Source organism: Chlamydotis macqueenii, chromosome 17, assembly GCF_036417535.1.
Source record: "Chlamydotis macqueenii isolate bChlMac1 chromosome 17, bChlMac1.mat, whole genome shotgun sequence".
NCBI lineage: Eukaryota > Metazoa > Chordata > Aves > Otidiformes > Otididae > Chlamydotis > Chlamydotis macqueenii.
This window is the reverse complement of record NC_141572.1, coordinates 5,948,805-5,966,575: the sequence shown is the minus strand read 5'-3', so window position 1 is coordinate 5,966,575 and position 17,771 is coordinate 5,948,805. Positions and strand designations below refer to the sequence as shown.

Here is a 17,771-nt window from a genome sequence, read left to right as displayed (position 1 = left end):
GTTGCTTCCTGTAAGCTTGCTGGGAAAAAAATCTAGAAGATATGGAATGTGTCAAGAGTTCAGATAAATGGAATGTGGTAAAAGTAGGGCATCCAAAAACATATAGTAGGGTGTTATATAAACTTAAATCCACTGTCCAGAACTCCCACTGACAGAGGAAGTTTCCCATGAATAAGGGCTGCAAGTATGGTTTGTGAAGAGGAAGTTGTGTCATTATAATACGTAGTTCCACAAAGTGAAAAGTAGAGTAAAATAAAAGGAAAGAAGAAAGTAAATACAATTGAGCCAAAGGTTAGACTGCTTAAATACATGAAACTGTTGCTGTCTCAGCATATAGCTCGAAAATTCCAAATTTTTTGGCAGCAGCTTATTCCTTTACATGTATGGCTGGAGTTTTTCCTGAGTTGTTTGGCTAAAGGGTCACTTTAGTGACGGAAAGTTTAAATAAGAAAGATGGAGGTTAAATTAGTGGTCAAGATTTCAAAATTTTAATGTTCTTAGGATTCCAGTGATAAAAGCTTTCTCAGAAGTGTTCCAGAATTTAAATTCTTTGAGGTATTTTCTCCATTAATCTATAAATACTGTGGATTAGTATCTTCTTGCAGATAGGATTTAAGTAAATTAATTAATTTTTGTTTTTAGGTTGATACTTTAGAAGGTGAAACACAGTTTACAGTGCTCTTGACCTTGCAGATGTGGCAGGTAGGATTGTTTAAACCTCATAATAAAAGATGATTCCTATCCAAAGATCTAACAAACAATATTTACGCTGTATGAACTTTAAAAAGCACAAAATTCAGATGCTTTAAGAAAAGGAGAGACACATTTCTGTGACTCCCCTGCTGAAGAAGAATTTCTAGAGGCTGAGACATCTGGCAAAGCTTATGCAGTGTTTAGCCTTCCTACTATATGCAAGTCAGAAAAAAAAGGTAGGCAAAGCCTGCCCGCAGGAGCCTCCAGAAAGGCAACTATACAATATGTTTTAATAGATCATTCCCTTTTTCTCCATAGAAATTACAATGGACAGTAACAGTGAAGGCGGTCGGTCTCGGTCAGGTAGTGAGGGAAATATTTCACCTGTAAAAGAAGAAGCTTATTATCGCAGCATTGGTGGACACAAGAAATGGCCTCAGCAGCGTACCATGGCCTCTGAATATAGATACGGTATGCCGAACATTATTCATCCTTTGTGACAGACACATTTTAGAGCTGCGTGTTAACAAGTGCGGTTTCTGTATGACAACATTGCATGCGATGCACAGTGCCAGGGGAACTAGCTCTGAGTCCTGCCTGCTCTCAGGTAAGTTTCTCCAGCGCAGCTGTAAGGGACAACAGCCCTTAGTCCTCTGTCCTGGAACTGCTGTGCAGCCACTTTTCCATACCTGACTGAGTCCAAGCACACTGCGTTGCATGAACCTCTGTGAAGCTATGCTGCTACTAACGCCAGTCAGTATTTACTGTATACATCTGAACAACCGTTCATCACATTTCCACTTGGTTCATATAGACCAGACAGGGACAAACAGTAGCTGGAATATCACAAGCCAATGTCCTGAAATAGGAAGCAGTTACCAGATGTTATTCAGATTTACAGCTTGGGCTAAACAAAGATTCAGGGTCTTTTCAGTGACCACACAGGATTTTGGCTGTGTCACTTGGTGAAGGCAAAAATTATTCTTGATTTAAGGAATAATTGCATCATAATGGCAAACTTGTATTACATGAGTAAGGCAACTACACCCACTGCTGATAGTATTTGTTGCTTCATCAACATAGAAATCATTACATGATCAACAATTCAGTTTTCATAGTTCATGACACAGTGATTTGAAGTGTCTAGCACAACTCATAAAAGCAACCCAGGCCATATGTAGAGCTAAGAAACACATTAGGGTTTTGTAGATAGCTGAAATGAAATGAAAGGGGCCCTGAAAGTTTAGGTAAATCATAATTTGGTGGGTTTCAAAGCAAACATATCTGACTTACTGACAACCAGATCATCAGCTTGTGTATGTCGGTGTATATCTCATTAATTCAGTGCAACCCTGGTTGCAGCTGTGCATCTGTTGGGAATCTGGCTGGCTGCATCCAAAGACAAAGATTTTACATACACAGTTACGTGTGTGTGTGTGTGTATGATGTAGGTATACACCGACTGAAAGAATAAGATAAGTGAGTAATGAGCTGATCAAGAGGTTTTTTTTCCTTTCTGGTTCACTGAGGCAAACATGGCTATTCTGAGTCAGATTGTCAGATCTCTTTTGACAGAGATACGTTTGGCTATAATTCATGTTTGCTCTTAACCCCCATTACTGCAGTTGGGGTTGGATGCAAAAATTGATATTTAAATTTGAAAAACAAAACAAAACACCCCTTAACCCACTTGTTTTACATTGCCTGGCGGGCCTGAGTATGAACCACAGAACGACTGCAACCTGACTGTGGGAGGAGAACAGAACAGAGAAGAATCCCATCCTTTGTGTCCCATTGCTTTCTGTCCCACGTGTGCCCTTCTCCCACACTTCCTTTCTGTGCTTTGTGCCTGCCTAAAGCTTCTTGGCTGGAATTTTTCCCTGCCCTTCTGCTGTTCTGCATTTTTCCCTATTCACATTTTCTTGCGCTCTGGACCCAAGAGTTAGTAGCTGTTCCCTTAAAGCTGTGACCTTCCGAAATTTTTTCTGGTAGTTTAAACATATCAAATGTTGTATAAAATACATCTGATGTTGAGGCAAGAGGAGGAATTTTATCTCAAATGTTCCGTACTGAATGGTTAAACTATTACGAAAAATGGGAGCCTTCAATTTGTAAGGGGTAGTTACAGTAAAAATTGTATTAATATGAAAATTGTTCAGAAAAATTTTTATATAGTTGAACTACATTTTCATTGTAATTCATAACATCACTTTCTCAATTTACTCATTGTGAAGGATCTTGTAAGCCGGATCACAAGTATTGATTCAGGAAAGAACAAAAGTACCTGACTCCCACTCAAGTTAGTGGGATTTGCACAATAAGCCAAGTTTTTCAGAAGTGGCTTGTGATTTTGAGGGCTTTATTTTTTGGGATTTAAAGTTCATATGTCTTGAAAGAGCCTACTTTTTGGGAAAGCACTGCCACATGCTCTTCCAAAACAAATTTAAAAGCCTTTGAATCCTGTCAATCAAAACACCCATTGCTAGCCATTTGGCCTGATTTTCTAATTCAGTTTTACTGAAGTCCATCCTTAAGTATGTTGTTGAATCATGGAGTAAATGCATTCTCCAGGTCATTTGAAAAGTCTGAAAGATGTATGAGACAAAATGTCAGTTCTCATTTTTTATATCATTATTGATTTCGTGCCCTGCAGTGGACAGAGTTCAGTGCAGTTTCAAGCATTGGGGTATTCGTGGGTGATCTTTCCTAGTGAGCTAATGGTTAAATGCAGTCACAGCTAACCATTCCTCCTGGTTTTTACCACATCTTGGTGGTGGTTGTCTTGGTTTGGGGCACTGCTGCCTGTGTAAACTATTGATCGTGTTTAAACAACATCACAGGCAATGTAGTTCCAACCCTGGCATAACTAACACTACTGAAATCCATTTCTTCTTGCCTGTCTGGAGAGAAGAGATTATAACCATGTTTTAAACCTGGTACCTAAAACATGGTATGTCAACACAGCTGGGATGTGCTTTCTTGTGTCCATGAAGAGCAGAAGCAGCTGTGCTGAAAAACAGGTGGATCCAAAGCATGGTTATTTTTGCAGTAATGATAAAGCCTATCAGACATCATTATGTCACTCTTAACATGCTTCATTAATTTATGGCAAACTCTAGTAAACCTAACAAAAATTGCTTACTTACCTGAGCTGTATTCACATGTGTAAATGTCAGTGTGGTATAGGAGATCAACACCACATCCAGTGCATGCAGATTGTATATGCTTTTTAAAAAATAACAACTTGCTAATTAAAAAAAAAAACCCACCAAGCTTAATAGAACGTGCATTAAGTTATTGGTTTTTTTTCACTGAAATGTCAAACATTTTTCAAATATTAACTGGGATAGTTGAAAGAAGCCAACTTGTGTTATTGAATTGTTCTTTTCTGAATTTACTTTCATAGATGGCTATGGTGGTCATGACCATCTTTCTCCAGATATTTATGAAGAATCAGAAACAGATCCTGGCACAGAGGATATTTCTACTCGAATATTTGTTGCACTCTTTGACTACGATCCGCTGACAATGTCCCCAAATCCTGATGCTGCAGAAGAAGAGCTGCCATTTAAAGAAGGACAGATCATTAAGGTGGGATCTAAAACCAAAGGAAATTAAGGACCCAGTTTTACAAACAGGGTCTCCTTTGTGCCCCATGGAGAAAGCAACTTGTGTGACTAGAGTCCAAGGTTGTTGTTCTCCAGAGGTTCAGGCTGTAAATCTCACTGGATCTGCAATCTAGTATCTGATGCTAGTGGCTTACAAATAATTAAGTAATGGACAAAAATCTCAAAGTTGCTGTAGATAGTAAGGGCCAAACTTGATTAGAACTTTAGGTGCTAAGACCAGATTGTGACTCTGAAGCCCACTACGTTCATTGCCACAAACCCTGCAGGAAAAGCCACTTCAGAGAAGATGCCTTTCCTGCAAAGGTACCACAGAAATGCTTAGTGTTGCACTTTCGTACATACCAGAGCTGCTGTATTGTTTTTAAATGCTGAACATTTCTGGCTACTATACACTTAAGATTAATTAAGGTGCAAAATTTAGGTATTTCTCTTCCAGAGTCATCCTCTTCTGAAATCAGCCTTGTTTCAGGTGACAGGAAGAGTGTCCAGCTCTGTCAATGTTTTTAGCCAGCCCTCTCTCCCAGCTTGCCTCATCTTACGCTTGTGCAGCTGCAAGCTGTATTTGTTGAGTTTGCTGATCTGGTTTTAAAAAGCTAGCATATTTTTCTGTTGAATCGGCAAATGTAAGCATCTCCTCCTGCAGCCTTGTATCTTATTGATCTGGTGCAAAATGGGCAGAAGTGAGAGAGGCAGAAGGAACAGCTGCTGGTAGTCCCGAGGTAACTGAGATTTCTGTGTGATCAGAAACAGAACCTGAGAAAATGTAGACTCATTTCTTACCCATTTCAAAGATAAAATGACTTTCACTGTGTTGGATTGGATCCTAATACAAATGTCTATATCCTACATCACAATTTTTTTTAGTGTTAAATACTTTGTTAGGTATTTTGCTTACCTCCTTATATGATAGATTTATGTCAAAAATATGGAACTTGTTTAAGATCTTGTTTTTCTTTGCGAAAATGTTCGTTTCACTCAGGTATTTTAGTTATTTCTTCATACTGAAAAGTCTAGAGAGATCCCAGCTATCTCTCTGTCTCTTTCTCCAGGCTGAACAGCCCCAACTCTCTCAGCCTTTTTAACATAAGTCAGAGTAGTCAAAATCTGATATAATTCCATGTCCAAACCATAGTCATCTGTCTATACTTCAGTAATCGTTTACCCTGTCTTAAAATTCCTAAATGCTAAAAGCTTTATTGACCAACATTATCACTCTTTGAATAACAGGTTTATGGGGACAAAGATGCTGATGGATTCTATCGTGGAGAAACCTGCACAAGAATTGGCCTTATCCCATGTAATATGGTCTCTGAGATCCAAGCAGATGATGAAGAGATGATGGATCAGCTTCTGAAACAAGGCTTTCTTCCGTTGAACACGCCAGTTGAGAAAATCGGTGAGGAAAAATATATACGCTTCACTTCTCCTGACTTTTGGGTGCTATTAACTTGGCTGGATCCGCTTTGCCTTTTGTTTTTACTATATGCAGATGCATCTAAATTTTACAGCAATTTACTACACCATGGGTTACATTCTGTGTCAGTATCTGGATTACTTTATTCAACTAATATTTAATCTTGGTCACATCTTTTGCTGCGAATGAGGACTTGTATCTTCATCACTCCACTTATTGCTTTCTTTTCTTATTTAAAAAAAAAAAAAAAAGGTTTTTGTCACCTGAAAGATTTCTAGACACAGAACATGATCCCAGTGCTTTGGAGTGTGCTGTGCTGAGGTGCTTTGTGATACGCCCACTGCTGCAGAGCATAAAAAGAATCACTTCTTTGTTATTATTTTTACTTTTCTACATTTTCCTGCTTTACCAATAATTTTAAGGGATACTGGCAAAGGGTTATATGTAGTCTCATTTGGGATAGCACTACGTATTATGAGATTTGACGGATATTGCAGTAACAAACCCTTTAAAAAGCGGAGTTTGGCCAAACAATTCTGTGTTATGAACCACTTGTGTTACAACACTGGTTCCATGTTGTACACAGACACAGAATGCAAGTATCTTCACTTAGATTTCTTTCTAAAAATAAATTCTGTACAACTATCTCAATATGTTTTAAAATTGTCAACATGATTCAGTGGATATAAAGGGCTGGAATTGGTTCAGTCCTGTTTAAAAGTGAACTGTAAAAGTGGTTGCTAAAAAAACAAAGAAATCTTCCACAGTTGTTTTCTTGGATCGAATAAAACCTTGTCATTTCCAAAATCGTATTAGTAAATCAGAGACAATTTTTTTTTTTTAAGATATTGAGATATTTTAAAATTTTATGTTGTCCATGAAAGGGAAGGATGATTTAAGTTCTTAAATGCTTAATTGAGGTCTTAATTAAAATCTGTGTATTTATTTACTTAGGCCACATAAATACAACCAATACTTCCACCCACACACGCTAGTAAACCCCTCTGCTCCTGTAGGTACAGCACGTTACGCCTACACGTACACCCGTAGGACAAGAGCTTGGGACGGGCGCGCGGTGGCACTTGTGGGCGTGCCTGAGCCTGCGGCGTTATTCTGCACGAGCAGTCCCGCTGGCGTGGGTCTGCAGCATTTGCAGTCTGTTAGAATGAGATACCAAACCTGCCTGAGGTACATCTGTAACCACAACTGGGGCCCTGATGGGATGGAGAAGTGCCTAAAATGTTTCTGCTTCTAGCAATGAGGTCACACATGGGTACAGAAAAAAAGTCTTCCTAAACAGCGACGATTGAAACTTACTGCTTCAAGTCCTGCTCAGTGCTTTCAGTTCTCATCAAAGTCAGCAAGCTGATGATACAGAACATGAGTGAAAATGAAACCACTGGTCTACATAAGTCCCCATAATTTGAATATTTTGGCTAAGATCATATTTTGCAAATATAATGGGATTTTTGTTGTGCTCAACTGGTAGTGACTCTTAATAGCTGAGAAATCAGACATTCTTTATCTTGGATAGTGAGAAAGGCAATTTGTGACAGAAATATTGGCCTGCCTTACATTTTTAAGGAATTCCTTTTATTCTGGGATGTTTCTGAGCGAGCTGTTAGCAACCTACCCCCAGCAGTTCACCTTTAAATATTTGAGCATTTTAAAAGCATCATGTATTTTCTCTTTAATACGGGTTTAAATTATTAGCCACTTAAAAAAACAAAAAACAAAACCAAAACCAAATGCTCTAACTATTTGATTTGGAAAGACTAGTTAGTTTGGCTTAATTTTAAACTAAATACAAATTGTGAATAGCAGAGTTCCACGTGCTCAGGCCCTCGCTGGCACAGAGGCTGCCCACGTGGATTTTTAGCAGAAGCAGGCTCGAATTGCCAGTCTGTCTCGTACTGTTACTCATATTTTTAATGTCATATCAGACACTTTACATGCTGTGTTCATATGACTATATTTTTCTTAATCCTTTGCCCACATTAAATCCTTAAAACAGAACTTTGAACAGCTTCATATCTTTTCTTCTTTTATTTGTATGCATTCCTTTCCTGAAGTCAACTGTGACCGTTTCAAAGAGAGCACACGCTCTGTACACCGCAGATCCAGAAAGTCTAAAAGAGGTCTGTGCTAAGAACCAATCATTTCCTTCAAGGTGTAAATTAGCTGAAATGATTTGAGCTGTCTAGATTTATTTTTTTTTATGCCTTTGAACTTTTGGAAGCCAGCAGTTGGAGAATATTGTCAGCTAGCAATTACGTGTAGGGTCCCCTTTGGATTCTTGCCTTGGTCGTAGAGGGGCCCTTCACCCCGAAGAGCGGGCAGTGGCTTGCTGAGAAATACCGCAGACTGGAAAGTGCGGCTCAGACAGTCAGTTAGGTATGGGTTGGTGCAGGCTTTGGGGAATCAGGGGGATCGGGTCCCGTGTCTGTTACAGTCCGTGCCTTCATTTTGGATCTCTCCTTGTGTTCTGTGTAAATCCCTTGCATTGGTAGCTGGGAAAATAACTGCAAACCACCCACTGCGAAAGTAAGTGATCTCCTCTGACAGAGTGCTTCAGTGCCAGCTGGCGGGTGATGTGCCAGCTGTGAGTGCATGCTACACTCAGTGTTTGCTCCCACATTAACCGAACCGTAAATGTTCGCCCTCCCGCCGAACAGCCGTAGGGTGCTCCTAACCCAGGTTCCCTCCGTCACTCCGCACAGCGCTCATCAGGCCTGCCCTCAACGCCTGGCTGTGAGTAGCACTAACAAGCATGTTTCTCTTGCTGCAGCAATCATCCGCAAGAATCATGCTAATATCATTCCAATTTCAAATGAAGCCCATTTTTGGACTTCTTTGTAAATGTTTTAATAGCAATCAATAAACATTGATTGTAGGTTCCTGGAAACTACAAATTTTACTCCTTTCCTTCTGTTCCCCACAAAGAAACTGGTAAAATTAAATAGTGCTTGAGAAAGTGTTTTTGTAGTCAGAGTCTTGTAAATATTGCAAAGCACTTGCATAAGGGGGAGCCTCTTTGGTCTGGGGACAGCTGGGAGTGTCCGGTTCTCCTTCCAGTCTCCCAGCAGAAAGCTGAAGATTTTCCCAGGCACAAAATTCCTGGTGATTGGGAGGGGAGGGAGCAGACAGTAAATGCAGAAGTTTGAGTAAATGAAACAAACATGAATTTTGAATGTTTGGCTTTGTATACCCTGGTAAGCTCTGATTCTTACAACTGAGAATGGCTGAAGGTTTCGGAACATTAGGTTTGCAGATAAAGACTGTTTGGGGGATTCGGTGGCTTAGAATGAAGAGGGAAAGCCAACTGTTAAAAAATATTTAGGAACTGTACATGCTGTTTTGAAACCTTATCTGTGTGGATAGGTTTGGTAATCTGTGACCTTTGATCACTGTGCTAGAGAAATATCAGCATTGTTACTGCACTGTTGTGAAAATGACATGGGGAAAAGTTGCACCTTGTTTTTATTTTCAAAATAACTTTGATAGCTTTCCTTCCCTTCCTCCCCTTGTGATTGGAACAGAAAGAAACAGGCGGAGTGGCAGACAACATTCAGTGTCTACAAGAAGGATGGTGGCACTGTACGATTATGATCCAAGAGAAAGTTCTCCTAACGTTGATGTGGAGGTATTGACACGTTTACTGTGTTTACATTTATGGAGCCATAATTTACTTAAAGCATAGTTGTTATTAATAAGCACTATTACACTATGTGCAAAAAAGAAAAGTTCAGAGTTACAAGCATTTGTCAAGTGTTTTCAGGCAGATGTATATGACAAGTTTAGGACTTCTGTACAAGTAGATTCATGGTTCTTGTTCAAACAAAATCAAGGAAAATCCTTTGTAGGATTTATTTAATATGGCTCAATATATTATATAGTCAGCTAAGGATATATGTTGTGCAATACATGTGTATACGTATGTACATAACAAAAGTGTATAAGGAAGAAAGCATGGAGTTATGACTGGTAGGGAATGATCATTTTTTCAATTATTGTTTTCAAATTTCCTTTGTATGTTTCCACGTAAGAACATGATTATTTTTGAGATGCATCCTAGCTCATGCTGACAAGCTGTCAGTGATGCATGCTTGCAAATCTCTGTAACCTACAATTCGTCCAAAAATCAGCTCTCCTTCTCAACCCAAACCAGAACAAACATAGAACAGCATTCAGAATACATTGCATTTTTCTTTTAATTGATGCACCTGAGCTTTTGTGACTGTATGTTCTGTCTGTAATCTTTTTTTAACAACAATGTAAGGAGGTCTTAAACAACAAGGCACTTTTTAGCTAGATCTTTATTTAAAAAACAGCCGACTGTTAGCTAGATCTTCGTTACGGGTTTATCTTCCGTTTACCTACCTGCTGTCTCCCATCTCTCCATATCTGTTATCAGCCACAACAGAATCACTTTGTACATTGTCTTTGATGTTACATGGTAAGTCTTTCAGTCAAGATTTGCTGCTGGTTTATATGTGCATTGTGGTAAGAATGTCAGGGTACGTTCAAAGCTTTAAAAAAGTACTGTATAACTAGAAGCTTCCTCAGTTAGCCTTTAAAATGTTTTGGTTTTTTTTAATTGGTGAATTGTAGAACAGTTTAGAGTTTTTTTTAAGGAAGAAAGTGAATTTTGAAATAAGTGGGACCTGATGCTTTAAAACTCAGCCAGAGTTGTCTCCTATTTCTCACTGATTTCTCACTAGTTGTCTCCTATTTCTCCCAATTCTGGTTCTAGATTATGGTGTTTCAAAGTTGTTTGGGCAAGAAATTAAAGAAATTGTACTGATAGGTTGCAAAAATGTTATTTGTTCTCTCTCTTTCCTATGGCCACAGGAAATTAAAAATAAGTTAAAGAAAACTAATTAAATTACATTTAAACTACAGGCAATTAAAAAGAGCCCAGTACACTGTTTGCAGGTCAGACTGGAGATGCCTGTTCCGAAGCCTTTATTGAACAGAATCCAGTAGAGCTCCACAGCTTTAGTTCAGGAACTTCGTGTTTCAGGAAAAGCTGTCTCAGCTGTTCTCGCACGCGTCAGCTCTAGTGCTCAGTTCAGTGTGGAGTGTGGCCCTGACCCACTTCCCACCCCTCCATCCTATTCCTTCCTCCCAGAAAGTCTGACCGTGAGGGACCTTTGCAGCCATGTAGTTTAAAGCTTCAAAGTTTGTTTAGGCTGTTCAAGGCTTGGTGCAGATGAGGTCTGAGACTCTGCGAGGTCTGGTTGCACTCAGGTCACTTGGTGTAGGGAGTCCTGTGGGTGTCTGGAACTTGGTGGGAAAGGTGCCAAATTTAGCAAGCCTAAAAAAAAACCAAAACAAACAAACAAAAAACCCAATTTGTTTTTAAAAAAAGTTTTGCTCTCAATGTTCAGTTTGCTTTCACCAACTGTGTCTTAACATAAAGGAGAGGGAAAACTCTTGATGGATTTACTGTTGATAAAGAAAATGTTAACCTTTGCCTAACAACACATGCCCTGTCACGTGTTCCTTTTCCTGCAGGCTGAGCTGACGTTCTGCACAGGGGACATTATCACTGTCTTTGGTGAAATTGATGAAGATGGATTTTACTATGTAAGTTGGCTTCTGTTTGGTGACTTCAAACTGCTACAAACTGTTGGAGCAAGCGTCACTAGCATGAATTATGAAATGAGAGCCTGGGGGGCTTTTAGGTGACAATTCCAGCTGGTTGTTTTGTGGGAATAGCCGCGATCCTAATTTAACAAGAACATCATCCTGAAGAGCATGCCTGGCAGCACTGCCAGCATGGGGTTAGCATCACCACTCCCGCTTTGTACCTGGGAGACCAGGGTGACACCCAGGGTGACACCCACTTAGAGCTGGGACGTGAATTCGGCCGCACAGCTCCGCTGCCACGTGGTCTGCAGCAGAACGCGAGACGCTCCCTCCGTTGGAGGAGATCGGCCGGTACTGAAGCAGGTTCACCCTTGCTGCTTCAGCACATTCTCATGGAGTGGTGTTCATGCAGCTCACAGCTGCCCCAGGCATTTTGTAAGTAACATTTACCTCATTTAGTTTGCTGGAAAATGTCTATTGTTTTAATCATACACGTATCGATGTGAACACTTGAATGCCTTCTGATGGGTAAGGCATTTCACGTGGGAGAAAAACCTAGGGAGAGCCAGTCCCTATGGTAAAGGATTATTTGAGTAAAATTAATTAGTATAATAGCTCACTAGTCTTTGTGCTCTAGTTAACTGATCATGCTACTGTCATTCCTTTAAGAAGAGGAAGAATTTAATCATGAGAGACAATATTCAGCATTGCTTGCCCAGCTGAACTGTCTTCAAGTGGATAGTAGCTGCCACCTGCATCTTGAACTTGCCTTTTCTATTTCCATGGTGTGTTGGCCACAGAAAACTGGCCCAGCTCTTTCAGATGTAGTTTAGAAGTGACTCCTGTTAAGGCCCAAAGAAGTAATTTGATGGCCTTAGAAGTGCCTTTAGGTTGTGCAGCCCAGCACCACACACATCTGTGGCATAGCAGTCATAAGGACCCAAGTCCAGAAACTGTATGGGACCTCAGTTCCTAATTCTCCACGGTGCAGACAGCAGGGGTTCACTTGCTCCCTGTTATCTTCAAATGTGTGTAAGCTCTCAAGGTCCTAAGTGCCCTTAGATGGGGATTTCTTCTTCCTCGCTGGCTTTGAAGTAGTCAAAAGTATTTCCTTACCTTCTTGGGAACCTACATTTGCTGTAATAAAACATTCACTGACATTTTCATCATGTTGCAGGGTGAACTTAACGGACAAAAGGGGCTGGTTCCTTCCAACTTTCTTGAAGAAGTGCCTGATGATGTTGAAGTTTATTTATCTGATGCACCCTCGCGATACGTTCATGATACACCAACGCGTACAAAAGCAAAAAGGGTAAGCAACCAAATAAGAAAAAATTAAGTTTTTATTTTCCATTCCATTTTTGTCTCATATATAATTTAGACATTACTTTTAACATTTTAAATCCATTTGCCCATTTAAAATTAACTGTCAAATATATAAAACAGAGGTATGACTTGACTTAGCCTTCTGCTAGCTCTTTACATTTGTAAATGAAGAAAATAAGTTTACCGTTTGATGGCAGTCATTACAGTACCTTCAACTATACTTTGAGGTTATGCAGCTTTTCCCTGGTAAAGTAGTTACTTCCTAAAGCTTCTAAACTACTCTCACTACATGCAATATTGAGATGAAAGCAAAAGTTCTTGTGGACAAAAGACCGGTAGAAGCATTCTTTTAAATACAAACCGTCAGTGCAGCTGATTGACAGTGTTCATCTTTTAATCCGTATGACTTCCTGTTCCAACTGGCATTAGTTAACTGCCCAGAGAGTTCTTTCATGAAAGATAATCATGTTTAGAGTATCTCATTTTTGGTTTTGTTTCATCACTGCAATATTTTTATATATTATATATTTTATATATATTTTTATTTCTTTGCTCATCTGCTTGGAAACAGAAGAAGAGTGTTCATTTCACACCTTAATAAGGCAATGTAGCCTTCACGTAAGTGAGCAACTGAAGATACCAATAGAGGTTTCAGTTAAAGCTACCTGGCTATCTAATGCAAGTCTTGAAACTTAATTGTGGGGGAAAAAAAAAAAAAAAAAAAAAAAGAAATATGTCTCCAAAATCCTTGGCCACAGAACAGGCTGTATGCTTTTACTATACCTAGTCAAGTCAATTTAGTTTTTCTAGGAGACAAATCCTTTAAAAGGAATCCTTAGAAATAAATCAATTAGACCTCACTTTATGAAGGTCAACGTTTGGAACATATTTCTTCATGAGCTAAATGTTTATGTTTATGTAGAAAGGAGAGCTTGATGTCTAACTACCCTACAAACAAAAGCTGCATATTGCATTGTTAGCCAACCTGGGATGTAAAAACTCCAAGTTCCTATATCAAGAGAAAAGCACAACACCCTCAACCCTTAAGGAACATACAAATGAAACGTAAGCCGAGACGGACCAGAGTTTACAAGGGTATAGTTGGTTTTGAAACTCATTACACTCAAATATAGCAACAAATTGTCTGCCTTAAAATGTGTTTTCCGTAATCGATTATACCCCAGTTTGCCTACGACCAACTATTCCACAGTTCTGAAAAAAAAATCCCTTCATATGGTACAATTTACTCAGATTTTCCTAAAAGTGCACATTTGAACTATTAGCAACTGTTTGGTTTACCAATGCAATAGAATTCTCAGTATGAACCATGCAGCTCACTGAATGGATGCATTAGACTATATATATATGGTATCTTCAGGTGTACGTTGGGGTGCTTTACCAAGTTGGGGTTTTTTTCATTAGAATTAGACCTTGATTTAAAATCAAAGTAGGCTTGAAGCCCCTTTGCTTAACTCGCTGTTGCACAACAAGCCAGTAAATTGCTACTGTTGTAACTTGAACTACAAGATAACAGAGGTCCCTGAGGCATGGATTCTATGAAAATATAATTTTAATTGATAGCATCACATTTTGTCAGCCGGGCACTGTAGTTAGCATAGGCTGAGTATAAGTAGCTTTAGCATTTTCATTCAAGTGCTTTTGATAATTGAAATAAAAAATTAAAAAATAGCTGTTTAAAATATTTAGGAATGCTGTCATCTAACTATCGTACAAGTATTCACTGTCATTCAGCAACCTCATAGCTGCAGCATACACATCAAGCAGTCAGGGTCTTTAAGCTTTCTTTGATTGCAATTAAGGTTCATTTTAGCTTTTTGTTTTTCCTTTTTCTTTCTTTTTTTTTTTTTTTAATTTAAGCCAGTGTGCCATCTTCTCAAATATGTACATAAAGTTTGCTAGCCAATTTTAAAGATATTTAAAGGACATTTAAAAAATAAGTGATCATGTGGTATTTAAAGTAATTTCTTCTGAAAACAATTTGGCTTCTATAGATTGCTGATCTGATTTTTCTTAAATCTTATAGCTACAACAATCCCTTTTCATTTTTGTACTAGCTGAGTACTGAAATGCAAAAATCAAAACCAGTTTTGTGGCTTCTGGGGCCAGAACTATGGCAAACAAGTGTGTCCAACTCTTTCTTTCTTTTAAAAAGTATAAACCAAAAACCAGGGCTCTATTGGGGTGTTTTCTATTGTCTATACTTTTTCCTCAAAATTTATCTATTTTCTGTAAGCCCATGTCTTATTTTAAGCCACAAAAGAAAGGAACCAGCCCTTTTGTTTAAATGGGTAATGGGACAAGTGATGTTACCAAGTTTCTTGATTATAACAGCTTTTAAGCTTTCAAACATTCAATAAATTATAACAATGTACCTAATAGGTTCCTCCTGAGAATACAGGTACCTCACGGAGAGCACCATCCCCCACAGTTCATCTCCATTCTGGGTCACCTACGTCACCTATGGGTTCTGGTAGTCCCGGGAGAGGCAGGGATATGTCCTCGAAAAAGAAAAAGGGGCTGCTTTCCAAAGGCAAGAAACTGCTGAAAAAGCTTGGTGCAGTGAAATGATTCATGTACTCCTGGACAATGTGTAAAGCTTCCAGTCTGTGTACTTTTTTTTTTTTTAAACGTCAAAACTAGGGCTTTCATGACTATGCAGTACAACTTTGCATTTTTAACTCTGACATCAATAGAATCATGTGAATTGCTTAATCAAAACAGCAAGAAAAAAAAAAAAAGGAAATGAATTTATTATTGCAAGTATTTTTTTTTTCTAAAAAAAAAAAAAATAAAAAATATGGGATTAAGACCAGAAGAACACGTTTTCATTCGAAGTCACCTCACCACCGGCAGTTCCACTGGATAAATCTCAGCTTTTAGTCTCCTTTAACCGTGAGGGGGGGGGAAGAAAACTCTATACATTGTTTCCTGGTTCAGAGAGATCACCCCACAGTTATTTAATCTTTATCATATACAAAAATGGTCTTGAAACTCCTAGTTTAATCAGCCTTGATGTTTTGCCTTATTAATGCACAATGATTTGTACTGTCTAATAAATATACAGCGTATACTTTGTATGTACTGTGTATTCAACTGTCTTCATCTTCCCTAAAACATGGTAATTTCATGTTACTGACTCCATTCAATGTCTAATGTTACTCCTGGGAGTTTGAAAGTGCTGTGCAAAATGCTTTCTTTTTGGTTTTTGCTTTTCTTTTCCCCAAACCAAAACCCCTGTATTGATTTATTTTGTCAACATCTTCACTAAACTGAAATCAATCAGATACAGTGTATGTTATTCAGAGAGTCACCCCGTTTCACCTGTACAACCTCCAGTTTTGGAGTTCCTGGTTCACTATTCTAAATGACCACGAAACCAAAACCAAAAAAAACCCAACCAAAACCAGAAACCTTTACACCCCAACTTTCTTTCCTGTGGAAGTACAGTCCTAAGCTAAAAGGCATTTTCATATCACTGATGTCAGATGCAAGGTAAAGTGCATGTCTGAAGTAGAAAGTGAAAAGCTGTGTTACGTACACAAGCTGTAGCCAGTAAAAAGGCTGCAACAGGTGATAATCAAGTATTAATTGCAATATTGGCTTCTCAAGAAAAACAATCTTACACATTGATGGCAGTCATTGGCTGTTACTATTTTGTAATTCTTGTCCATTTGTAAATTGTTTTTACTGTTTATACATACTTTTCAGACTGCCTTTCTTTTTTTGTAATTTATGGAAGGTTTATAAATGAATGATCAAAGCTTCCCCATTGTGTCTTCAGATAATAATGTAAAATACTGTAAGATACTGTGTGCTAGATTATAACATTTAATTACTGAAGATAACTGGCCTAAGTTTGTGGTAAAGTACTGTGTGGGTGTGTGCATGTGTACAACTGTTGTGTATTATATTTTATATAAATAAATAATTTGATATTTTGTAGAGTGCAGTATGTTTCATGAATCTAGTGTATCAGCTGCTTGATTACTAGGTTATCATTCCCTCCCTTTCCAGAGGATTAGCCACAACTGGTAAGATCCATGGCCTGGGAGCTGTTATTACCAGTACAAGCAGCACCTTCAAACACTGTGCCCATGTGGAGAAGGAACAGTCTGCAGGGAGCACTTCCTGCCGTTGTAGAGCTGACTGAGGAAGCAGGTGCACTCACTCCATCTCTACTGCCCTCAAATGACAGAAACCAGAGCAGAAGGAATACCCATGACAGGTATAAATAAGGGATAAGTAACTAGGAAAAAAAAATACAAAACACTAAGTAGTGAATAGGAAAAGCTACCACTGTGTGACATCAGAAAGACCAAAATATTTGCCTCTCTTCCTTACAAACAACATGAAGAAGGTGGTACACTTCTCAGCCTAGGGGGGAAAAAAAAAAAATTAACAAAAAAAAAAAAAAACAAAAAACCCACATACAAACCTGAACTGACAAGTTCGAGAGCTCCCTCCTTTTTCTGAGCTGTGAACAGCTGCTGAAGTTTATTATAGCATTAAGGCTCATCTAAATGCAAGACCCCAGGAGCTTTCCAGAGGTAAAAAATGGCGAGAACGTTACTCTTGCACGTGTCCCATAGTATGACCACAGCCCAGTCCTGAAGGATGTACACAAATACATCTAACAGGATCAAACCAGTAAGGATTACAGCAACAATTTTATTTAAGTCTCACAAAGAAAAGGAACAAGGTTCACAACAAGTTGAGTTAAAAAACCAACACTAATCCAAATTTTCCTGTAGGCATTAGTTTGACTCTGTGCTTGCTAATGCAAATTAACTTCTATCAACACAACTGTTTGCTTTATGAATTAAGCTACTGCTGAATAGTTATCAGTGAAAATCTTAGAAGTATGATACAAACCAAAGCCTAAGTACTCCCCCTTACTTGAAACTGCACAACAACAAAAAAAAAAAACAAACCAAAAAACAAACCAAACACCCCATGAACAGTAAAACGATATTTTTGCACATTAGTGCACTGATATCCTCTGACAGAAATTATTTTTCTCATTTAACAAACATGCACTTAAACAACATCAACCGAGAAGTGTAGTTCACTCCAGTTATGAATCTGGAGATGTTTAA

The 17,771-nt window shown here is 38.6% G+C and overlaps 1 protein-coding gene across 8 annotated transcripts in view; it reads left to right on the top strand.

Moving 5' to 3' along the window:
- Positions 1 to 16,617, top strand: part of RIMBP2 (RIMS binding protein 2) — a 105,379-nt gene extending 88,762 nt beyond the window's left edge. Inside the window, exons 16-23 of one of the 8 annotated variants that reach the window (XM_086761658.1) lie at positions 1,012 to 1,164; positions 4,100 to 4,284; positions 5,550 to 5,718; positions 7,809 to 7,874; positions 9,276 to 9,379; positions 11,254 to 11,325; positions 12,506 to 12,640; positions 15,055 to 16,617. In XM_086761658.1, the coding sequence (XP_086617784.1) occupies positions 1,012 to 1,164; positions 4,100 to 4,284; positions 5,550 to 5,718; positions 7,809 to 7,874; positions 9,276 to 9,379; positions 11,254 to 11,325; positions 12,506 to 12,640; positions 15,055 to 15,243 (1,073 nt within the window). In that variant the 3' untranslated portion in view covers positions 15,244 to 16,617. Of the gene's footprint in view, positions 1 to 1,011; positions 1,165 to 4,099; positions 4,285 to 5,549; positions 5,719 to 7,808; positions 7,875 to 9,275; positions 9,380 to 11,253; positions 11,326 to 12,505; positions 12,641 to 13,225 lie in introns of all 8 variants that reach the window. The other 7 variants (XM_086761655.1, XM_086761654.1, XM_086761661.1 and 4 more) reach the window with 7 other exon arrangements.
- The last annotated feature ends 1,154 nt before the right edge of the window (positions 16,618 to 17,771 follow it).